This window comes from Siphateles boraxobius, unplaced genomic scaffold (assembly GCF_051911475.1).
Source record: "Siphateles boraxobius isolate OS27281-9 unplaced genomic scaffold, OSU_SipBor_1 56, whole genome shotgun sequence".
Classification (NCBI taxonomy): domain Eukaryota; kingdom Metazoa; phylum Chordata; class Actinopteri; order Cypriniformes; family Leuciscidae; genus Siphateles; species Siphateles boraxobius.
Genome location: NW_027509182.1, coordinates 11213965 through 11236199, shown reverse-complemented (window position 1 = coordinate 11236199; position 22235 = coordinate 11213965). Strand labels below are relative to the sequence as shown.

Here is a 22235-nt window from a genome sequence, read left to right as displayed (position 1 = left end):
ACGTCACAATAGAGAAGAAGATGTATCGTCTATATGAAGCACATAACACACTATATCATATGACCTCAATGTCTCTGCTACGAGCCACTTCAGAAAAGTTCTCGTGCTGCTCCAGGGTTTTGTCCATTTTGTCATCAGTCATGCAATAACAACGGAGACGACCCTCTCTGGCTTCATTCATCTTTGCAAAAACTACAAACTTGGCCATGTACGGCACGGCTGACAGCTCGCGGTACAGAAGGTTAGCAAAGGACACGGCCTCCGCCGTCCGAGGACAGTCCGCCAGCCAGAAACTGTGGGAGAGCAACACGTAGAGTGAGTGGAAGTTTTTACTGTGAGAAAGGTCAAATAATGCTTTCAAATTAAACTTTTATTTATTCATATAGCACATTTAAACACAAGTTTGTTGCCCAAAGTGCTTCACAAATTGAGAATTGAATTAAAAATAGTTAAAGTTTAATAAAAAATATTTAATAAAATATTCTCGTGAAGACAACATGCAATGAGAATTAACTAACATGTGATGTAGAGGTTATGGTATTCAGTGACGACTTACCGGGCAGAGACATTGGTGGTGAAACTGGCACAGTCATTGGAATACATAAGTTTGGTGGTGCCGGTTATATCTTCCCACTGGGCAGGAGCTGTGCCACCTATGAAACATAGAGTAATTCGGGTGAAAATAAACATGCAATAGATAAAAACACAAAAATAAAAACCTTTTTTTAAAAATGAAAAGTCTTGCTTTTGATAAATCTGGTTACTTTGGTTTTAAAATGATCAAAGTCAAGTCAAGTCAAGTCAAATATATTTATAAAGCACTTTTAAAAACAGCAAGTGTTTGACAAAGTGCTGTACACTTATATCCTATATCACTACTACAAACAATCAATGACACAAAAATAAAAACAATAAAACAAAAGCAAATAAAACAACTTCACGTAGCATCAAATGATGGTTATTGAATATAAATATATGTTTTACCTTAAAAGCATAATCCTTGCATTGATCACTATTGAACCTTTGTTGAGTTGTGCAACTTCTGTGTCACTAGTGGCATCAAATGGAATTGCAAATCATTTTTGTGTATTTTTTCAAAATTCTCTGAAGGTGTGTCTATTATATTCTAGTTAGATATAGATTTGCCATCTCCTTAAATGTATTTTTGTTGCTCATTTTAGTATAATGTGTAAAAAAACTTCTCTCATTACTTAAAGTAACACAAACCCCTTCAGCAAGCCGTATGATTTAAGCTATCATTCATCCCTAAAAAATAACATTTTAAAGAGCCAGTCAAACTACGAATGGCTTCCTTAGTTGTATTCGCACATTAAACTAGAAAATATTTTAACATTAAAAATGACACACTACATCACCTTTAATTAGCACCTATTGTTTCCTACACATATATTTGTACATTTACATTTCCCCCATTTTATTACATAATGATACAAACTCCTTTTTCCAATCAGTATTTATCTAAACACCCTTAAAATAAGAAAGGTAAGAAGAAAAACTGTAATGCATATGCAACAATATTATTATTTATATATTATTATAGTATATATTAATATGTTCAATTAGCTTTTTTAGTTTTAGTTTTTAATATTAGTTTAGGTTTTGGTAAATTTGTTATGTATATATATATATATATAGCATTAATTTATTTGCATTTCGGTTTTAGTAATTATATTTCATTTTCAGTTAGTTTCTGATTTTTGAAGCCTTTTTAAGTAGTTCATCTAATTCTTATATTTCCTTTTATTTTAGTTTTATTGCAATGAACAAAAAAGTAGTTTACAATAACAACACCATTTTGCAATTGTATAAATCAGAATGTAGAAAGAAATATCTAATAGAATAAGAAAAATAAACATACACAATTTAGTTTGAAGTAAAACTATCTCGTTTGAAGGACATTTTGATTTTTCACCTCCAGAAAATAATGATTAAGAAAAATATTTTTGGGGGGTATTTTACAGTGTAATTGTTACACGTTACATTTAGTTATAATAACTATAAATTATGCATAATTACATGCAACTAACCCTAAACCAAACCCTAATCATAACCCTATAGTAAGTACATGTAGTTACTTAAAGCTGCAGTCCGTAGTTTTACTTTGCCGCCATCTCTGTTAATACCAAATCTGCAATAGCATTTATTCGTGGAATTATCAGCTTTATGTGGGATGTGCCTCGGCACGGCACAGCGCGGATGAATTCAATGTTTTGAGGAGAATGTGCGGCTGTCAGTCAAAAGCCCTTCCGATATGTATCCTAGTTTTTGCATGGGCCCGGTTGCAGTCTCTTTTTTTCTGTAGCCACTCTGAAGTCTTTTGCATTTTACAGCGGGTGAGTCTCCAGTTGTCAGTGGTGATTTTCGTTTGAACCTTTCTGGATCCGCAATCAAATTGAAAAGTTTAATTATATCAAGTGCTGTGTGAAAATGCTATAAGTCTCCACCTCCAACATCCTCACACACAGAATCGCCTACTAGCCGAGACTTCTCTTATGTGTAGAGATGTGACGTAATGACGCAAAGACATGCTTGAACTTGAAAAACATTATTACAAGCTTACCGTTTTAAATTGAGCTACGGCAAGCAGAGAGTTTTGAAGATGTACTTGCTCAAAAATTTATTTCGGATAATTTTTAACTCAAAGAAGTTATGGACTGTAGCTTTAATATTACTCAGTACTTAAATGTATAAATATAGTGTAACAAAGACACCTGAAAATAAAGGGTAACACTTTATTTTAAGGTGTCATTGTTACAGTGTAATTATATATTTAAGTATGGAGTAATATGAATTATTTACATATACTTACTAAAGGGTTAGGATGAGAGCTTGGTTTAGGGTTAGTTGCATTTAATTATGCATAATTTACTGTTATGACTATGGTAAGTACATGTAACATGTGTAACAAGGACACTGTAAAAAAAAGTGGGTTACACTATTTTAAGGTGTCATTGTTACAGTGTAATTAAATATTTAAGTACAGTGTAATATTAATTAGCTACATGTACTTACTTAGGGTTAGGGTAGGATTAGGATTTGGTTGAGGGTTAATTGCATGTAATTAGGCATAATTTACTGTTATTACTATGGTAATTACATGTAACAAGGAAACTGTAAAATAAAGTGTTACCAAAAAGTGTTACCAAATAAAGTGTAACCATTGTTTGCAATGTAATGTAATGCTGCATGTCTGGTTACCGATGACACTGCAGAGCAGACGGAGGCTGGTGGTGTCGCCCTCGCCGGCGTCCCGTGGACTCGACCTCCAGGAGGGAGGCAGAGGGATCCTCAGGCCAATGGGACGGTGAAACTTGCGCCGGCGAGGCTCTACTGTCACCACAGGCCCGAACGTGGCTTGGTTCCCCAGAAGCTTGGCCACCAGCTCGTCCGGGACCGGCTGGGCCTGAGTGCCGAGGAGAACACCAAAACAGTGCGGAAGAGCGCAAAGTACAAGATGAGATGGGGTGGGGAAGAGCAAAGGTGAAAGAGAAGAAAACGGAATAAGAGTCAGACATGGAGAAATAGCATATGGTATATTTACGTATTAATAAATGGAGGAATAAATGAGAGCGAGGTTCAGTACAAACACATTTTTTTAGGAGAAGAAATCAAGGGAATGAACAGACACAAGAGATCTTAATATATTTCCATTTTCTAATTATTGAAATCATTGCAATTCAAGACACCAAATTTAGCTTGTCAATCACTCTTATTTATTAATGGAAAATGTGTTACAAACATTGAACCAAAATTGATTCACTTGCAGTAGAAACTAAAGACATGGACACAAAAATTTGACCCTGTGTAGTTGTAAAGCTTTTGAAGATCTTTGAGTGCGCAGTTCACTGTAATCATAATGTTATTTATTTACAATGAATTCCCTCTTATCCTTGGACAGTTCTCACATTCTAATGAATTATAAATAAAGTGTACATTTGTAAAACACATGCATATTTGGGTATTCGTTGGATCAGGAGTGGAATTAAGCAACATTTGACTGAAAGTATTTCTCACAGACTTTGTGTTTCGTGGATCATATTTCTTATTTTATTGTCTCTGTAATTCAACCAACCTGAGCTATCTGCAAGAAGTCTTCTAAAAATACCAAATATTTATTATAAATCTGAGAAACATTTCAAGAAGTCATTGTGGAAAAATATAGGAACTATTCCTGGGAATTTCATTTTATGCCACTTTACAGATTTCCTGACTTCCAGTGTTTTTAAACAACATGAAACAATGTATCGTTTATAATTCAGCACAATGAGAACTGATCAAGTTTGTCAATACATTTAGATTATTAGGTCACTTCTCACAAAGAAAAGAACAGCAAAAATGAAGCAAAAATAATGTAACAAATGATATAAATGATTAAACATATAATGGGTTAAAAACACGTAAAAAAAATCAGCTTTGGTACGAGCTGGTGGTTAAACTTGAAAACAAAAGTAAAATACATGCATTTCATTCTAAGTTCCAGAAATTTAAAATATAAAATTGCTTTGTGTAGCTAATAAAGATCTAAAACATATAATAAAAATATCAGTATCTCAGTTAGACGTTTGTGTATATAAGGTGCTTCAGATATTTTCAATAGAACAGAAAAATAGTCATCATCCAAATATTACTAAGCTTCAGCTTGCTTTTTTATCCTTCTCAACTTACAACTTCCTCTAAGAAAACCAGCCATTAAACATTCAAACAAACGCTCCATCCATTCTCAACTTTTGCTTATTTTATTCTCCCGCACTGTAAATATATCTGTATATGCTGATCTGTAGAAAGAACCTATGTTTTGATCCAAGCAGGAAATAGAAAGATACCATCCCATACTACATCACACATCATCATTCATATTTACCATCACCGAGCAACTTACACAATTACATTCATTCACATTCCAAAGGCACAAGGTTAAATTAGCAAGAAATGAAAGATGAGAAAACAAAACAAAACAGAAAAAATCTAAAAGCTGCCAGAGACATTATAGTAATACGCAGGAGATAAGCTTCCTCCATTTTCCATCCCATCTTCCTCCTCATCATCCTCCCATCTCACCTGCAGTCCGAGACGGACACGCTTGGTGACGGCCGTCTCAGGGAAACTGGCCTGGACCAATGGCACCAGCTTACTGGTGAGAGAACCCCCTTCTGGGCCAATCAGATCGTTCTCCTGCTGGATACGGGACACCACGGCAAAGTAAAGCGGGAAGTCGGTCGAGATGATCCGCCTGATCCTTTTCTTCACGAGTTCCTCCTGACTCTCCAGGTCTTCAGTAAACAGTCAACAGAGAAAAGACAAGACGTTTGCAAATTAATGAGACAAAATGATCACCGTTCAAAAACAGGAAATTTATGCAGACATTACAACGCCTGGCAAGAACATGTCTGACAGATTAAAAGTAAACAAAAAAAGTGTATTTTACATAAAAAAATTACCCCTCTCAACTAAAATCTCATTGCTGTAATGTAAAAAATATCAATTTTTATCTCTTTCCCCGCCACTGACACTATTTTCAGTTTTTCGTGTTTTCACTGTTATACGATAGGTGGCGCTATTACGCATCTTCTAAAAGAGTACTGAATCTCCGGATCAAAACAGGTCAATAAGAAACAAGTGATAAACACATTGCTTATGCATGTTGTAGTCTTTGAAAAAATTTCGAATTTGGGACCAAAAATTATTCAGACACTTTGACCTGACCAGTTTTTGCTTAAAGGGATAATTCACCCAAAAATGAAAATTCTGTCAGTAATTACTCTCCCTCATGTTGTTCCAACCCCGTAAGACCTTCGTTCATCTTCTGAACACAAATTAAGATATTTTTAATTAAATCTGAGAGCTGGATCACTCCTCCATAGGCTTCTAAGGGATTGAAACTTGTTCCCCGAAAAGTTATTAAAGACATCGTTAAAATAGTCCAAGTGACTACAGTGGCTCAATCTTAAGTTTATCAAACGACGAGAATACTTTTTGTGCGTTTTTGGGTGAACTATCCCTTTAAGTGTTTTTTCTTTACTTGAAAATGTGACCTTTTTACACCACAGTCTGAACAAAATTAAGCATTTCTTGGTAATTTGTTGAAATTGTTGAATTTGTTGAAACCTAAATTGATATTATCTAATTGTGCACTTAAAATTAACAGCTGACAGATATTCAACATAATTCATTTGTGAGACAGTCTAACAGAAGGATGGACAAAACCAGTGAAATATCAACTAATTTGTTAAATCTGACCTCTTGTCATATATTATTACTTTTTTCTAAACTATAGTGAATAAACTGTGATAATGTGAGAAATGTTGAAGGTGTCTGAATACATTTTAGTTTGGTTGTATAAGATATGCTATAATTTAACAGCAAATGTTACTGTATATACTGTACATAAGCCGTCAATACAGTGTAACCACATTTATCTCACTTTAAACAGCAGCAACAGTTAGTACACACCTTCATCCATGCCATTGAGGATGGTCTCCAACACCTCGTCACCATATCGATTACGATGTTCCTTCCAGACTGATCCGTTCTCACTCCTCAAGACCACAAGTTCACGATCTCCCCGACCGAGAGCCGCAAAATGAGGAATCTCAACAATCACAGGCCTTCAGGAGCAATGAGTTAAAGTGTTAGTTTGCCATTTAAAGGTGCAGTGTGTAATTTTTAGTGGTGAGGTTGCGAATTGCAACCAACAGAAGTTATGGTGGCCGACAGGAAGTGATGTCATCGTCTGAGACAGCGTGAGACAGTAGCCAGTGAAGCAATTAGGTTTCTTTACAAAGATAGGTTTACTTAATTATTCAGTAAAACTATATGTTATTGCGAATATTATTGTTACTTGTTCATCATTGTGTCAGTGTTTTATTCGCTGACTTTAGCTAGCTTCTTTGCACGAGGAACAACATAGTGATGAAACACGTTTGTCCGTTTAGGGGCACTGTAGAAACATGTCGATGTAAAGGGACCCGCGGTGTGTGTAGAGAGAAATGTCTCATTCTAAGGTAATAAAAACATAATGGTTCATTAAGTAAGGTCTTTATGCACCACTGAAAACATAGTTATGTAGCCTATATGATATTGCATTTCTGTCAACAGATCCTCCTAAATATTACGCAATGCACCTTTAAGTTTGTAAAAAAAATGCTGTTTTCTGTCAAATCTGGTTTCCTCACCCTAAGAACTGCATGCCGGCGGGACCCAGAGAGATGATCCGGCTGGCGAGACCCTCGCCCTCCACTAAAGGAGGGGGTGTAGCGAGTTTCTGAGGCTTGACCAGGCGGCAGGTGATGCGTGTCGGAGCCGCACAGGTTCGAGGAGGTATGATGACACGCAGGCCGTTGTGTCGACTCCCTCTCATCGAGCCGCCACGAGCGTCCACCATGAAGCTCACCAGGAAACTGCACAACCATACGGGCATGCATGAAGTCATAGGTTGAGAAATGAATTCATAGGTTTCACTTTATTTTGATGGTCTCTTTAACACATTCTGTTGACTATGAATAACGTTGCACCTACGTGATAACTAACTCTCATTGGAGTGTTAGTAGAGTATTAGTAGACTGGTAGGGTTAGGGTTAGAATAAGTTGAAATGTTATTGCAAAGTTACTTTCAGTCAGTGTAATGTTTATTGAGGAGCATCACAATAAAGTGTTAGCAGATATTAAGCAGACAGTCTATAGACCTTATGCGCCAGAGAAACAAGGGCGCCGCCATCTTTAGAATATTGTCTTTGAACTTCCGTTTACGCGGGCGCTCTGTATATTTCTATGGCATTGCTGTCCAGTAGTAATTAGCTTTTGAAGTGGATTTACTTAATGTAAAGTTAACGAAAGTTATCATGAGGATTATAATGTTTAAAGCAGATCTCTTAACAAATGTCAGTAGACAGGGACGAATTTAAAACGAGCCGTTCATTTATAGATACACAGGATCGCTTTGAAAATACAGACCGGAAGACAAAAGACAACGAGCGCAGCGCTAAAAAGGGGCGTGGCTACATAAGGTCTATACACTAATAAATATTTGAATACTCTAATGACAGTTAGTTGACATGTAGTAGCAAAGTTACTTATAGTCAACAGAATGTTCAAAAGGAACATCAAAATAAAGTGTTACCAAATTCATATTATTTCAATTTCAACTGAATTCCTCCAAAATGTCACCAATATTTCTGGAAGGGGAAGAAAACGAACCCGGTGTGGATGGGACTGGCCACCGGACTGACATTGTCTGATGTTTCTGTGGCGGGACTGCTGGGAATCAGGGAATCCTCATCGTACTCCTTGGCCAAAGGAAGTGGCGTCTGCTGGTGTACATGTGTAGATATTGACACGTGACAAAAATACACACACACACACACACACACACACACACACACACACACACACACACACACACATAAATACACTGTACAAAGTGAATGTGCCGTTTTTATCTTATCTTTTTTTTTATGTTATCTGATTTGACCTTTAAAACAACTTTCATTTGTCTAGCCTAATGTATTCATGCTTTTTTTTACATCTTTGAATAATTTATTCAACTGGAATAAAACTAGTTAATATGTAGTGAGGAAGTCTATACAAAGTGTGGCCTCGACCTCGTCCTGCTTGCCACACAAAATACAATATTATTATATACACCTGTAACCTATACTTATTATCATAGCATTTTTTTTTACAGTAATTAAAATTGTTTAAAAAAATAATATATATATATAAAACTACATGGTACTCCAAAGTACTTCAAAGAATACTATGATATGGGACAATTTTAAGTGTCTGAACGGTACTAAGATTAAAAATGTATACAATATATGCTAACTTTCAAAGATGTGGTGCAGTGTTTTTGAAAGAAGTCTCTTACCAAGGCTTAATTTATTTTGTCAAAAATACAGTAAAATTAATTCAATTCACATTCATTTTACTGTATTTTTAATCAAATAAATGCAGCCTTGGTAAGAGACTTCTTTCAAAAACACTGCAACACACCTTTGAAAGTTAGCGTACTGTATATTGTATACATTTTTTTTATACACACAATTTAGAAATTAGAATTTTACAATTTAAAATATCTGTTTTCTATTTGAATATATTTTGAAATGTAATTTATTCCTGCTAAATTTTCAGCATCACCACTACTCTTTCAGAAATCATTCTAATATGATGATTTGCTGCTCAAAAAACTATTTAGATTGTTATCAATGTTTTAAAACAGTTGAAAACTGCTGCTTCATATTTTTGTGTAAACCGTGATATTTTTTAAAAGGATTTTCTGATAAATAGAATTTTTTTAGCATTTATTTGAAATACATTTTTTATAACAATTGTAAAGCCTCAACTGTCACTTGTGCACAATGTAATGCATGCTTGCTGAATAAAAGTATTAATTTATATATAGATATGTATATTAAGAAAATCTAAACCCAAACTTTTAAATCTTAAAATGTAAGTACATAGTAGTAGTCTAAAAACACCAGTTATAATGTGAGACCTATGATGATACCAGTGCACATATTTACCTGCTCAATTTCATGTTCTTTGAGCATGACTGTTTCGGGAGACACGAATGGGATCCTTGGAAGAGCAGGGGAATGAATCCTAAGGAACACAAGTTAAAAATAAGTCTGACACAAAGGAATCAGAAAATGACAGTTCTTCGGTCCCATCCTAACTCATCTCGGTGGCCTTTCCTCTGTTTGGGCTCTAATCTTTTCTATATTCAAACAATACTACATCTGGTTCAAAATATCCTACGTAATTCTTCCACCAACATTAAGCTGTCCTCTACTTCCTGATTTATCTGATTCATCTTCAACATCATCACTGCAACTCTCCCTCGTACTCTAGAACTTTCTTGGGGGAAAGGAAATCCTCATCATGGTCCTTTAAGTCCTCCATCCTCAAATACCTGGCACCCTCGTTCCCCAGCAGCTCCTCGCCTGCCGCAAGCAGGGATGACAAGAGAAAAGAGAAAAATACAAGACTTAGTGAAAGGGTTTTAAATGTGCCATCAAGAGGAAGTGAAAGCCGAATGACAACTGATTGAACAATATGGAGAGGATATAAATGGAGTGAGAGCTATTGAGTGAGTGAAAAATGTTATGACCGTAACAAAGAAGCACCATGGTACTACCAAGGATAATTTTAAAGGGATAGTTCACCCTAAAATGAAAATTAAGTCATCATTTACTCACCCTGTTGTTGTTCTAATGTCAAATGCCCTTCTTTCTTTTATGGACCACAAAAGGAGTATTTTTAAAAAAATGTCCCGTTCATGCTAGTCCTTATAATGACCAACATCAAGTTTTTTTTTTTTTTAAAGATTCAAAGGTATCACAGAGTGATCTCATGTGACATGTTTAGAATATTTCTAGTGTTCTGGGGGTTTACGATAGGGTTTGGTGAGAAACTAAATATTATGTATTATTTGACGAAATTCTTGACCTTGCCCGTTTGTCTTCTGTGTGCGCTCATGAGACGCGATTAAACACACCGTAGTTCAACTCACACTCACCCACAAGTTGTGAGAAATCAAGAGTAACAAAAACGCAACATGAAATACAATACATGTACCTTCTTTTCTGAGGTGAATTTATCCGTCGTGTTCGTCATAACAAGAAATTATCGCGTTCACATCTGTCTGTCATTCTGACTGTCATCAGACGAAGCCAGTTCTGGTCTGGAGATATTTGACTCAGTGAAGAAACTGGGATTTCTAGGCATTGTATTTCATTTTGCGTATTTATTAATCTTGATTTCTCACGACTTGTGTGCTTTTGTGCGAGACGGAGTGAACGGCTGCACTACTACAGTTACACGAAGACCAACGGACAAGGTCACGATTTTTGTTGAATAATACATTCGATTTCGGTTTGTTTTTCACCAAACCCTATCGTACACCACCAGAACACTTGGAATATACAGAACGTGTCACTTGGGATTAATCTGTGATACTTTTGCATCTTTTTTAAAAAGCTTGATGCTGGTCACTATTATTTGCCATTATATGGACGAGTACGAGCAGGACATTTTAAAAAAAAATTGCCTTTTGTGGTCCGAAAAAGTATGCATACAGCATTAGAACAACAACAGGGTGAGTAAATCATGACATAATTTTCATTTTAGGGTGAACTATCCCTTTAAGAACCTGAGTACTATGTAAACACCATGGTATTCACTCATTTGTTATACCAAAGTATTATCTTATAAATTGTACCATGGTACTTCCACAATATTTTTTTGAAAGGGAAAGTAATGCATTACTGTTATCAGATTACCATTCACTCTAATAAATGTAACCAGTTTCAGTAATCCCATCACAATTAATTTTGTGTCTTTACTTGCTTTGCATTTACAGTTTTCAGAAACAATGAATAATTTCAAGCCTAAACGTGACCTCCAACAATGAATATGGTTTTGTTCAAAGTTATTTTGGTTCCTTTCAATTGGTTGACAAGCCTGTGAACTAGCTCACTCACTCTGCAAACTATTGGACATTTAATCGTGGGAGCGACTACATTTCATCAGTTCACACGGCAGATAATGGGAAGAGATCCATAAGCAACGACAGTTGTTTACAAACTCCTATAACAAATATTGTTATAGGTTTTCGAAATGTAATCATGTAACATGATTACTGTTCAAATGTGTTTCATTTCAATGTTGAAAAAGTAATTAGTAAGTATTAACTAATTACTTTTTTGAGAAACTTTGAGAATGAAGAAAAGGGAAAGATTTGTGATGGACATACAGCAACAAAACATAAAGCAAATTAATGAGAAACATTTGTGTGTGTGTGTGTGTGTGTTTATAATATTAAATTAACTACAAAGCATAGGCACAGATGACCTTCAAAACCCAGTGCCTTCAGTGATATCACACAGCTAAATGCCAATGTCATTGGTAAACTGTGCTTGTTTAAAAAAAAAGACAATCTTAATTGTGTCTATTAAGGTCATTTTATTAGCCATTCTCTTGGGAACTTGCAAACAAACACACTATAATTGGTAGAGCAGAAAATGACTATGATTTTTTTTCACATAATCAACAAACCTGCCTTTCAAAAGCAATAAGGTCAAGCAGGCTTCGGTTCTTTCATAGACTGTATGTGTGTGTGTATAACATATAAACACCTATAATAAATATGGCATATATATTAGTACTCTATATACTTAATATATATATATATATATATATATATATATATATATATTAAATGATGAAACTTAAATGTATGCATTAGATTTGCACCAGGCCGCCATGTGAAATAAATCAATGTGAGAGCCCGGATACATATGAAACATTTTCAGGACATTATGTAAACACACCTTTAATATCTGTAACTTCACCAGGAGCTGAAATACAGTGCTGTCCACATTATAAGGCCTGATTTTATATGACTTAATTATTGATTCTACAACAAGCTCTTAAAAAAAATTGGTTACACTTTATACATGACTGATTTTGTAAATCATAATTCTGAAGAAATTAACAAATTGACTGTTATACCTATTTTACGACTACGACTTGTTATTTTGATTCTCAAGTAACTCTATATTTAAATAATGTTTCTGGAGAATAAGACAAAACCTCTTTTTTGAAGTGCAGTGTTCTAATATTGACCATGCATCACTTTTTGTTCCTGGCCCACTGAACTTTCCATCACACAAATCTGTGCTACTCCAGAAAAAAAATTAAAAAGAGAAGTAGCAGGTTAGTGGGAGGGGTTTCAGGAATAGTTAAGCATTTTGGAAGGGTTATTAACTTAAATGCACACATGCTGATGACACGTCCATCATAATTGTCAAAGTGCACCAGAGAATGACAATGTGTTTGTGTGTGTGTGTGTGTGTGTGTGTGCGCGCTTGAAATGAAGTCACTGTACGAAGAAAAAAGAGGGAAATTCATACCTAACGTTAGCTGTGCAATTCCTAGAAAAACCAAGAGGAGTCTACTTCAGGATGCTCTTTAAATGCCCACTCATTTTTTAAAATGTTCAAAGTCTTGTATTTCAAATTAAAAAACATTCAACTCTAAAACAGACCATGAAATTAAATCGAGAGCTGTATTTACCTTCATCTTCAGACACATCCAAGATCTCATCAACTGTCTCCGGGAAACTCATGCGATGTTTTTCTGTGGTGGTCTTAAAGGGAAATGTTTATTACGACAAAAGTTTATTTCATAGCAGTCATAGTATCAGATGAATTTTATGGTAAGTGTAACTTACCATAGTGACTGTCTCTTCGGTGACCAGTTTGAGCACGTCAATGACTGAGATGTATCCAAGTCGCTTTGCAATGGCAAGAGCTGATGTACCATTCTATAGCAGATGGAAATATTATTGTGTTCATTTCATCAGTCAACGTCCAGCATATTTAAAAAATAAATGATGGTAATTATTTAAAAGTGTCTGGGCTCTTACAGATGTAATTTCATTTGGTTGTGCGCCGTGTTTCAGGAGAAGCGTCACAATGTCCGTATGGCCCTGTTGAGCAGCCTGATGGAGCGGCATATACCCCATCTAACAGTCCCACGAGGAAGACAGAAAGAAGAATCACACAAAAAATCTCTTTAACATGTCACTTGTTTCTGCTAGAGAGTGACCAGATTAAGTCAAGTGAAAATTAACACTCTTATTTCTCAGATTTATCTTCTGAGAAAAATTTGTCTCTAGTTTCAGATATGCACAGATGTCAAATGTCAACATACTGATTCGTATTCCTGTTCTAGGATTAGGAATCCAAGGGAGAACATCTGAGACAAAGTTGAACATTTGAAAAGTGAGACAACTCAACAAAGCAAAAGCAATATTTCACTTACCCTGGTCTTGCTGTTTACGTTGGCCTGTTGCTGTAAGAGGAACTTAACCATCTTGATATTGCCGTAATGACAAGCCACATGAAGGGGAGTGTAACCCATCTGAAGAGAAATCAACAATAAGGATCATAATCATTGACTACATTTACATGCACCCTTATATTGAGATTTAGGCAAAACTTTACCTCATGTAAACACAATATTGATGTGATTAAGCTCATAATTGTAGTAACCATAATCAGAGTAAAATATAGTGGTGTATGCTGATTTTAATCGCAATAAGCAGACATGAAAACACTATCAAATCTATTTCACTCTGACCACACACTGATGACGTTGTCATGCGCGGATTCATAAACATAGCGGTAAAGAAGACATCACAATTTTGAGGTGGCAAAGAAACATCTCGGTTACGTATGTAACCTTCGTTCCCTGAAGGAGGGAACAGAGACGCCAAGTCGGTGACCGACGAATAGGAATCTCGCTAGAGAGGCCGATCTACTTTGAGTGTAACTATATGAGCCAATGCACATTGGCATGTAATAATTAAATTGCATCTTCAGGTTTTCAATGAGGAGCCGAACCGGTGACCAGGCTGCCCCAATATGGCACAGCAGATGTGGCGACGGGATGTGACCGCCGAACAGGAATCCCTACCAAAGGGCCACAGCTGCTGACCCCCTCCAGCGCCCTGTGTAAACCTCCTACTCCCTCTTACCTGATGGGACAGGGCTTACACAGAGAAGTCCATCACTGCTGTTCCGACTCAATGAGACTATTGGATAACACTGGGAAAGAAGACATCTGCAGAAGCAACATAACTCCCGAAGGAGTTATGTGGAGATGAGATATGGACTAAACCCGTGGGGTAGTTTGCATATGTAATTACTGGGGTGAAACCAATCTCTTTAAGAGATGGGTTCTCCCAAGGGAAAGACACGGGCTACCTTTTAGGAACGACCGTGAAAGGAGCAACATATGGGATCCCCGCAGGGTCACACATATGGCACCCAGCCTAGATCCGGTATCCGGTACTCAAGGATTCAGTGAGGGAGCCTGGCGCCAGACGCTCTGCAACGTCCGGCTGCCGAAGGGTGACGGAGGACTCAACAGGTTTTAGACTGTGGAGACGTGAGCGCAACTGAGGCGTAGCAAGCCGAAAAGAGACGGGCCTCTCTGTGCTTCTACTCGTTTTAGGTGAGAACACAGGAGGAACCCGGCTCTACACCTAGCCTATAGAACCTACCGAACGTGTTAGGTTTTGCCCAGCCCGCAGCTCTACAAATATCTGTTAGCGAGGAGCCACGTGCCAGCGCCCAGGAGGATGCAACACTTCTTGTTGAGTGAGCTCGCAACCTGAGGGGCAAGGCACGCCTTGTGCTTCGTAAGCCAAGGTGATGGCATCCACTATCCAGTGGGCCATCCTCTGCTTGGACACTTCTGCTGGCCTCCGTAACAGACAAAGAGCTGGTCTGAGGTCCTGAAGCTTTGAGTTCTGTCTACGTACCGTCGCATAGCGCGGAGGGGACAGGGAAAGCCAGGGCTGGGTCTGCCTCCTCCGAGGGCAGACCCCTTTCGCTTGCTAACCTTGGGCACACAGCAAGGCCGGGGTCTCAGTATCACCCGGCCCCAACTATAGGCACGATTTGTTGATAGAAAATGCCTGCAGGTTCCCTACCCTCTTGATGGAGGCCAAAGCAGCCAGCGACAAAGTCTTCATAGACAGAATCTTTAAGTCTGCTGACTGCAAAAGCTCGAAGAGAGGATTCTGAAGTGCTCGGAGCACCAGAGCAAGGTCCCCAGAGGGTAGAGAGGGGGGTCAAGGAGGATTTAACCGTCTCACCCCCCCTAAGAAACCTGACGACCAGGTCGTGCTTCCCTTCTGATTTGCCAACTCTGTGGTCGTGACATGCGGAAATAGCGGCAGCATGCACTTTGAGGGTGGAGGGAGACAGCCCTCACTCCAACACTTGCTGCAAGAAGGAAAGCACGGACCCTATTGAACACCTTCGGGGTCCTCTCGGTGAGACGAACACAACTCGACGAACAGGTTACACTTCAAGGTGTACGAATGTCTTGTAGACAGTGCCCGTGCGGAAGTGATGGTGTTAAGTACCTCTGGGGGTAAGTCACCTAGAACCATCGCGCCCCATCCAGGGACCAGACATGGAGTTTCCAAAGGTCTGGATGCGGGTGCCATAGGGTGCCTCGTCTCTGAGAAAGAAGGTCCTTACTTCTTGAATGGGCCATGGAGGGGCTGTCACGAGGAGCATGAGTCCTGGGAACCAGGACCGTGTGGGCAAATAGGGAGCCACCAGCAGGACCTGCTCCTCGTCCTCCCTGACTTTGTACAAGGTCTGTGCAAGTAGGCTCATTGAGTGAAAGGCATATTCGCGAAGGCACTGCAGACCATGCAGCTCGACGGCACACAACACGCTGAAGAGTGAGAGACCCGTCCAAGTTTTGCCCAGTAGAGATGCGCGGATGGGCTATTATTTCATCCGCAACCACATCACAAAACTCATCATCCGTCCGCCATCCATCCGCACCAACGTTTTTGACCAGTTTTCCCGCCCGGCATCCGCTGATACAAGGCACTGCTGATGACAGCCTCGAGACTAGAAACCGCCCACCACCCGCCCCGAATTTAATTAAAATATTTTTTTCCGTCACGTCATCCGCCCGATCCGCGGTTTATCCACGGAGGCCGCGGCTATAACCGCCAACCGTGCATCTCTATTGCCCAGCGGAAGCACTCGCTGATCTCCACGGTCTCCCAGAGTGTCGAGCAGACCTGCAGCTGTGCTTTTGCACACAAACAGCGGCTGGTCAAAAACAGAAGGGACTCAAGCTTTCCGGAGAAAGAAGAGTCGACCGGCATGGCGACGTGGTCATGTTTCCATGCAAAAACATGAACCACCCTTGAACACAGTCTCATATGTTTCCCAGGCATGCGAGACAGTGATTGTGGCCGTCAGTGAGGACAGGAAACGACCACATCCAGAAACACACGGGTGGAGTGTCATCTTTAGAAAGACTCAACTCACACCCATGTAAGCTCTTTTAGGAGACTCGCTCTCTCTCGGTGGTGAAGCACACAGGGGAAAAGATCACGGCAACACTGACAGGGAATGTGCCGCCTGTAGACAGTGTGCACTCACTCTTTGTTGAAGGCGCAGCTCTTACCAGCTGTAATAACAGCTTTTTAGTGCTCTGAAAAACCGCACCGTCACCAGCTATAAGAACAGCTTTTTAGCACTCATTGAAGGTGCATATACACACACGCGAGAGGACTCAATCACCGCTGTATAGCACCGTAACACCAACATCAATGAAGAAAAAGCATCTTCCTTGAGAACTGGCTCTTTTAGATAACACTGCTTGCAGATTAGAGACAGGACAAATGAACCGCTCGGCTCTGAAGCAAAAAGCTGAAGATGCGATGCACCTGCTGCTCAATATATGCGCGTGCCGCTATGCAGCGCAGCTGATGCAATTATTGCATGCCAATGTGCATTGGCTCGTTTAGTTACACTCAAAGTAGATTGGCCTCTCTAGCGAGATTCCTATTCGTCGGTCACCGACGTGGCGTCGAAGTGACAGACTGTAAGGGAACTAAGTTCATGTTGATGACATTGCGCTACGAGTATAATGTAGGGATGGCCCGATACCGATACTGGCATCGGGTCGATACTGTCCTCATATACTCGTACTCGTACTCATAAAAATTTGCCGATACCAAGCCCCGATACCACGTACATTTTGCGAAACGAAACTGGCCGCCGCGAGTGCTTTGTCGAGGTGAACTGAGGCATAGGGACGTGCACTCCCAACGCAAAAGAGTGCGGCGCGGCACTAGATCTGATGGCCGAGCGCGAGCGCGGGCGCGGGCGGTAATGCACTCACTCTGTGTGTGCGGGTTCCGGGAGAATAAAACGATCCGCGGGACTCCCGCAAACTAGACATAACTATGAATACAACATATTAAAACTAATAGATTTTCATTCATCTGTTGCAGAAAAGCAAGAAGAACAACTAAAACAAAATAGAAACGATTTACAGGCCAGAGTTTCTATTCATAACATGTTTGCAGCGTTGAGCGATTTAGCCAATCACAGACATGTGTGTTGATTTCTTGAACGCAATGGCTAATCAGAAGCATTTAAGATAGACTCCCCTCACTGCTCAAAACTTTTTTGTTCAGTGCTGAATTCTGTATGCTGGCAAATCCTCTAATTATAACAAACAAAGTGTGGATATTATGAAAGATTCATTGTGCAGTCAGCTTCATTGATAATAACAGAGATGTGTGAGATCGCGATGAACTGTCAGCTTTTTAGGAATTAGACTATTAAGGGAGCGCACTTTGGGCGCATTCAGTCATGTCAGACCATGCACGCAGTAACTGCTTGCTTTTATGTTAAATTAACAGTAGTTTGTGTGTTAATACATTTATTATTTTACTCATTATTATTTATTTTTAGACTTGTTAAAACAAGCAGAGAAGAAAATAAAAACAGTCTTCTAACCTGTGTTCTAAAATAGTCTTCTGTCTTCTTTTCTGGGAGCCTATAGTTACTTTTGCGGTAGAAATATCGGTATCGGTACTCGATATCGGCAAGTACACAAATGTAAATACTCGTACTCGTATCGGTTTGAAAAAAAATGGTATCGGGCCATCCCTAGTATAATGCAGTGAAAATATCTAAATGAAAAGACATTTTAGGCGCGTACAAAGTCCAGTAACACACCTACTATAGAGCTCATCATCTGTGCTGTGCATTGGTGTATGTGAAGAATGGCAGTATAAATAACCACAATTTTTAGCGCATAATCAGAATGATGAAAATTGTTTGGGTCATGTTTACTGATTACTGGAAATAATCACATTATTGGTGCACATGTAAACGTAGTCATTGCTTATTATCAATAATAATGTGAATCATTATGTGCACTCTGTAGAAAAACAACATATTGCATTGTAAAAGATGCAAGTTTTTACCCGTGTGGCAGCGTAGACGGACGCCTCATGTTTCACTAGTATATCAGCAATCCCAACATGCCCCTCCTGGGCCACAAGGTGAAGAGGGGTCAGACCGCTCTGAGGACAGACAACAGAAGTGTATCATAATCTGACACAGAAGTGGGATAAATGTTTTATTAATTTATTTTTACTCCATCCTTCGAACACTGCATCACTAACATATGGAAGCATGTTTCCGCCAACTTCGCAATTGCGAGTTTATATCTAGATAATATCTGTGTGTGTGTGGTAGGATCCTTGCTTTAAAAAAGGGTGCACAAATGTAAGTATGATACGTTTACCTTATTGCCCAGATTTACATTGGCCTGCTTTGAGATAAGCAGCAACACCATGTCTGGTTGCCCCTCTTGGGATGCGAGGTGTAAAGGTGTGACCCCTTGCAGTGACTCAGCGTTGGCAGAAGCTCCATGCTGCAGTAAACTACTCGCTACCTCCACCTGGTTCTGCTTCGAAGCAATATGGAGCGGAGTATAGCCATTCTGAGGAGAAAAATTAGCAAGTTAACGCACTTTGTGGCTAAAATAAACTAGTTGAAAATAATGATTAAGACTGTGAGTTTTTGCAGTGTAATGACAGTCAAGCAGGGCAATAATAGTGTCATACTCGAGCGGCACTGTGTGGCGATCCCCCTTTGCCGAGTAAAAGATTGACCACATCTAGATTGTTATGATGGACGGCCACATGCAACGGCGTGAGTCCAACCTGTAGAGGAGAAGACATCTTACGTCACTACCATCAATAATACACAAAGAAAATGCAATAGATATGAATGATAGAACACTAGTAGTACTACCACTGAAAAAAAATAAGTGTGCTTAATTGTGTTGATTGTGCACTTGTAGTGTACTTCAAAATGTAAAAGTATATTTTAAAAAAAACTACTTGCAGATAATATCATATTAATGAAATAAAAGGCCACTTCAATGTAGGGATTTCCCAACTTTTTTCGCAGCTGAACCTCTTTGACCTAATATCTTTACTTGAAGTTAATAAGTTAGGTCAGTTATAAAATGAATCTGATGTCGGTTAATGGTCACATGACATGTAAGTAAAAATAAATAATAAAAGATTTAATTTTTAAGACTTAATTGCTTAATAGCTTTTCATTAAACTCATGAACCGCCTGCAGTTCCACCATGAACCCCAGTCTAGGAAACCCTTCATGATGTTGATAAAGAATGGAATATAATTTCTTTCTCTTAGTAAATTTATATCAATATGGTTCAAGATTTTAGTCACAACAGCTTGTGAAAAGGCACAGCTACTGTATGCAGGCTGTGTGCATTTGTCTGTGGATCGACTGTTTTGAAACATATATGGTAGTTTCAACGCCCCTAGACCTCTGTTATCATGAAAAAAAAGCCAGGAAATTTCAGTTTTGACAATATGGGACCTTTAGATGTATAATAAAATTGTAACAATGACACCTTAAAATAAAGTGTAACCATTCTATCTATATAAATAGCTATTGAATGAATTATAAATGTGTATAAATGCATTCATGCATTAAGGTGGATCATACTTTGCCTGCAGCATTTGGATTGGCTCCTCTCTCTAAAAGCAGCACAGCCACGTCCAGCTTCCCGTATTTGGCCGCCACATGAAGAGGAGTGAAGCCTTTCTGCATGACACCAACCAAACAGCAGAGAGAGCTTCAATACAAAACCAAATCTATTTTAATTCAATATGCATGTGACTTAGGTCTTGGGTAGAGCACTGTACCTTGGTCATTTTGGTTAGCTGGGCGTTGACGTCCAGGAGGATGCTGGCAGTTTGTGTGTGTCCCTCACGGGAGGCGATGTGCAGTGGAGTGTGTCCTGCTGTTGTGTTGGAGTCGGGGTTTGCTTTGTGCTCCAGCAGAAGCTTCACCATCTCGTTGTGGCCCATACGGGCTGCACAGTGTAGCGGCGTCTGGTCATCCTGATGGAGGTGAAGATCCATAAGAGATTTTTTTTTAAATAACAGAATTCACAAAAAACTAAAAAAAAAAAAACTAAACTTTGTTTATTTTGTAAATTTATTAGTTCTTCTCAAATTGTAATTATATTATAAACGTTAAAAATTGATTTTTATTATAAACACAGGTTTACATATTATAATTTTTTAAATAATATTATATATTATTATACATACAGGTTTTATTTGACTATATTTGACAACACTTTAGTTTAGGGTCCAATTCTCACTATTAACTAGTTGCTTATTTGCATGCATATTACTAGGATATTGGCTGTTTATTAGTACTTATAAAGCACATATTAATACTTTATTCTGCATGCTCTTATTCTACATCCCTTATACCCATCCCTAAACTTAATAACAACCTTACTAACTATTAATAAGCAGTAATTAGGAATTTATTCAGGCAAAAATAGTAGTTAATTAGTTAAAGTCTCCATGTGGTGAAAATCAGGCTTTTAATGTTGTTTATATGTCTGTGTGGTGTTTTTAATATGCTTTAAGGCAAATCATGTGCAAATTCATAAGCCAACACCATTGCTGAGTTTTTTTCCCTTAAAAGCAGTTTGAAATCGCTGGTGTTTCTGACGTCACAAACTACCTTGTAACCAATCAGGTCAACGTTTGATCATCAACGATAATTGCAACTTTTTATCTCACAATTCTGACTTTATTTCTCGCAATATAAATATAATTTATATAATATAATATAATTGCGATATAAACTTGCAATTGAACCTTCGCAGGGAGTTTGATTGACAGGCAATCCGACCAATCATAATCCGCCGAATTGTTGCTTGTCGACATAGCAAAAGTAACTAAAGGGGCGGGTCTTTGCAAATGGTAAATTGCGAGAAATAAAGTTATTATTGTTAGATAAAAAGTTGCAATTACCTTTTTAATTTTTTATTCTGTGGCGGAAACAAGCTTCCATGAAATAACATTTTTCCTCATTTTGCTTAAAGAGAATAAAAGACCAACATATACAAACTAAACTAAACCAAAATTAAATGAAATGTCACAACAACTAAACATAACACAATAACATAAAATGAAATGCACCTTTGCTTTGGCGTCCACTGGAGCTGCATTTTGCAACAGGAACTCAGCAACTTCACAGTGACCAGCTCGAGATGCCATGTGCAGAGGCGTTTCCACTTTCTACAAGTACAAGTACAGAAAGATCACAGCAAAAGCACAGCTCGCAGTCAAAACATCTTAAATCACCAAGAGCAGGGATGGGTAACTTCAGTCCTGAGGGCGTCTGTCCTGCAGAGTTTAACTCAAACCCTCATCAAACACACGCTGATCAATGTCTTCAGGATTACTAGAAAACTACAGGTTTTGGTAACAAAAAGTTTTGTTTTTTATCAGGGTTGGAGTGAAACTCTCC

At 38.4% G+C, this 22235-nt stretch overlaps 1 protein-coding gene across 28 annotated transcripts in view; it reads right to left on the bottom strand.

The window, feature by feature from the left end:
- Window positions 1-22235, bottom strand: part of ank1a (ankyrin 1, erythrocytic a) — a 139427-nt gene that overhangs the window by 39987 nt on the left and 77205 nt on the right. For 10 of the 28 annotated variants that reach the window (XM_077206745.1, XM_077206752.1, XM_077206767.1 and 7 more), the window contains exons 13-32: window positions 21905-22003; window positions 20606-20803; window positions 20406-20504; window positions 19487-19585; window positions 19165-19362; window positions 18842-18940; window positions 13843-13941; window positions 13445-13543; window positions 13250-13342; window positions 13093-13165; window positions 12930-12950; window positions 9863-9959; window positions 9540-9618; window positions 8215-8330; window positions 7194-7418; window positions 6472-6626; window positions 5080-5291; window positions 3220-3424; window positions 557-653; window positions 65-293 (exon numbers count right to left, since the gene is read on the bottom strand). In XM_077206745.1, coding sequence (XP_077062860.1) covers window positions 65-293; window positions 557-653; window positions 3220-3424; window positions 5080-5291; window positions 6472-6626; window positions 7194-7418; window positions 8215-8330; window positions 9540-9618; window positions 9863-9959; window positions 12930-12950; window positions 13093-13165; window positions 13250-13342; window positions 13445-13543; window positions 13843-13941; window positions 18842-18940; window positions 19165-19362; window positions 19487-19585; window positions 20406-20504; window positions 20606-20803; window positions 21905-22003 — 2592 coding nt within the window. The remainder of the gene's footprint in view (window positions 1-64; window positions 294-556; window positions 654-3219; window positions 3425-5079; window positions 5292-6471; window positions 6627-7193; window positions 7419-8214; window positions 8331-9539; window positions 9619-9862; window positions 9960-12929; window positions 12951-13092; window positions 13166-13249; window positions 13343-13444; window positions 13544-13842; window positions 13942-18841; window positions 18941-19164; window positions 19363-19486; window positions 19586-20405; window positions 20505-20605; window positions 20804-21904; window positions 22004-22235) is intronic. The other 18 variants (XR_013195671.1, XM_077206750.1, XM_077206753.1 and 15 more) reach the window with 11 other exon arrangements.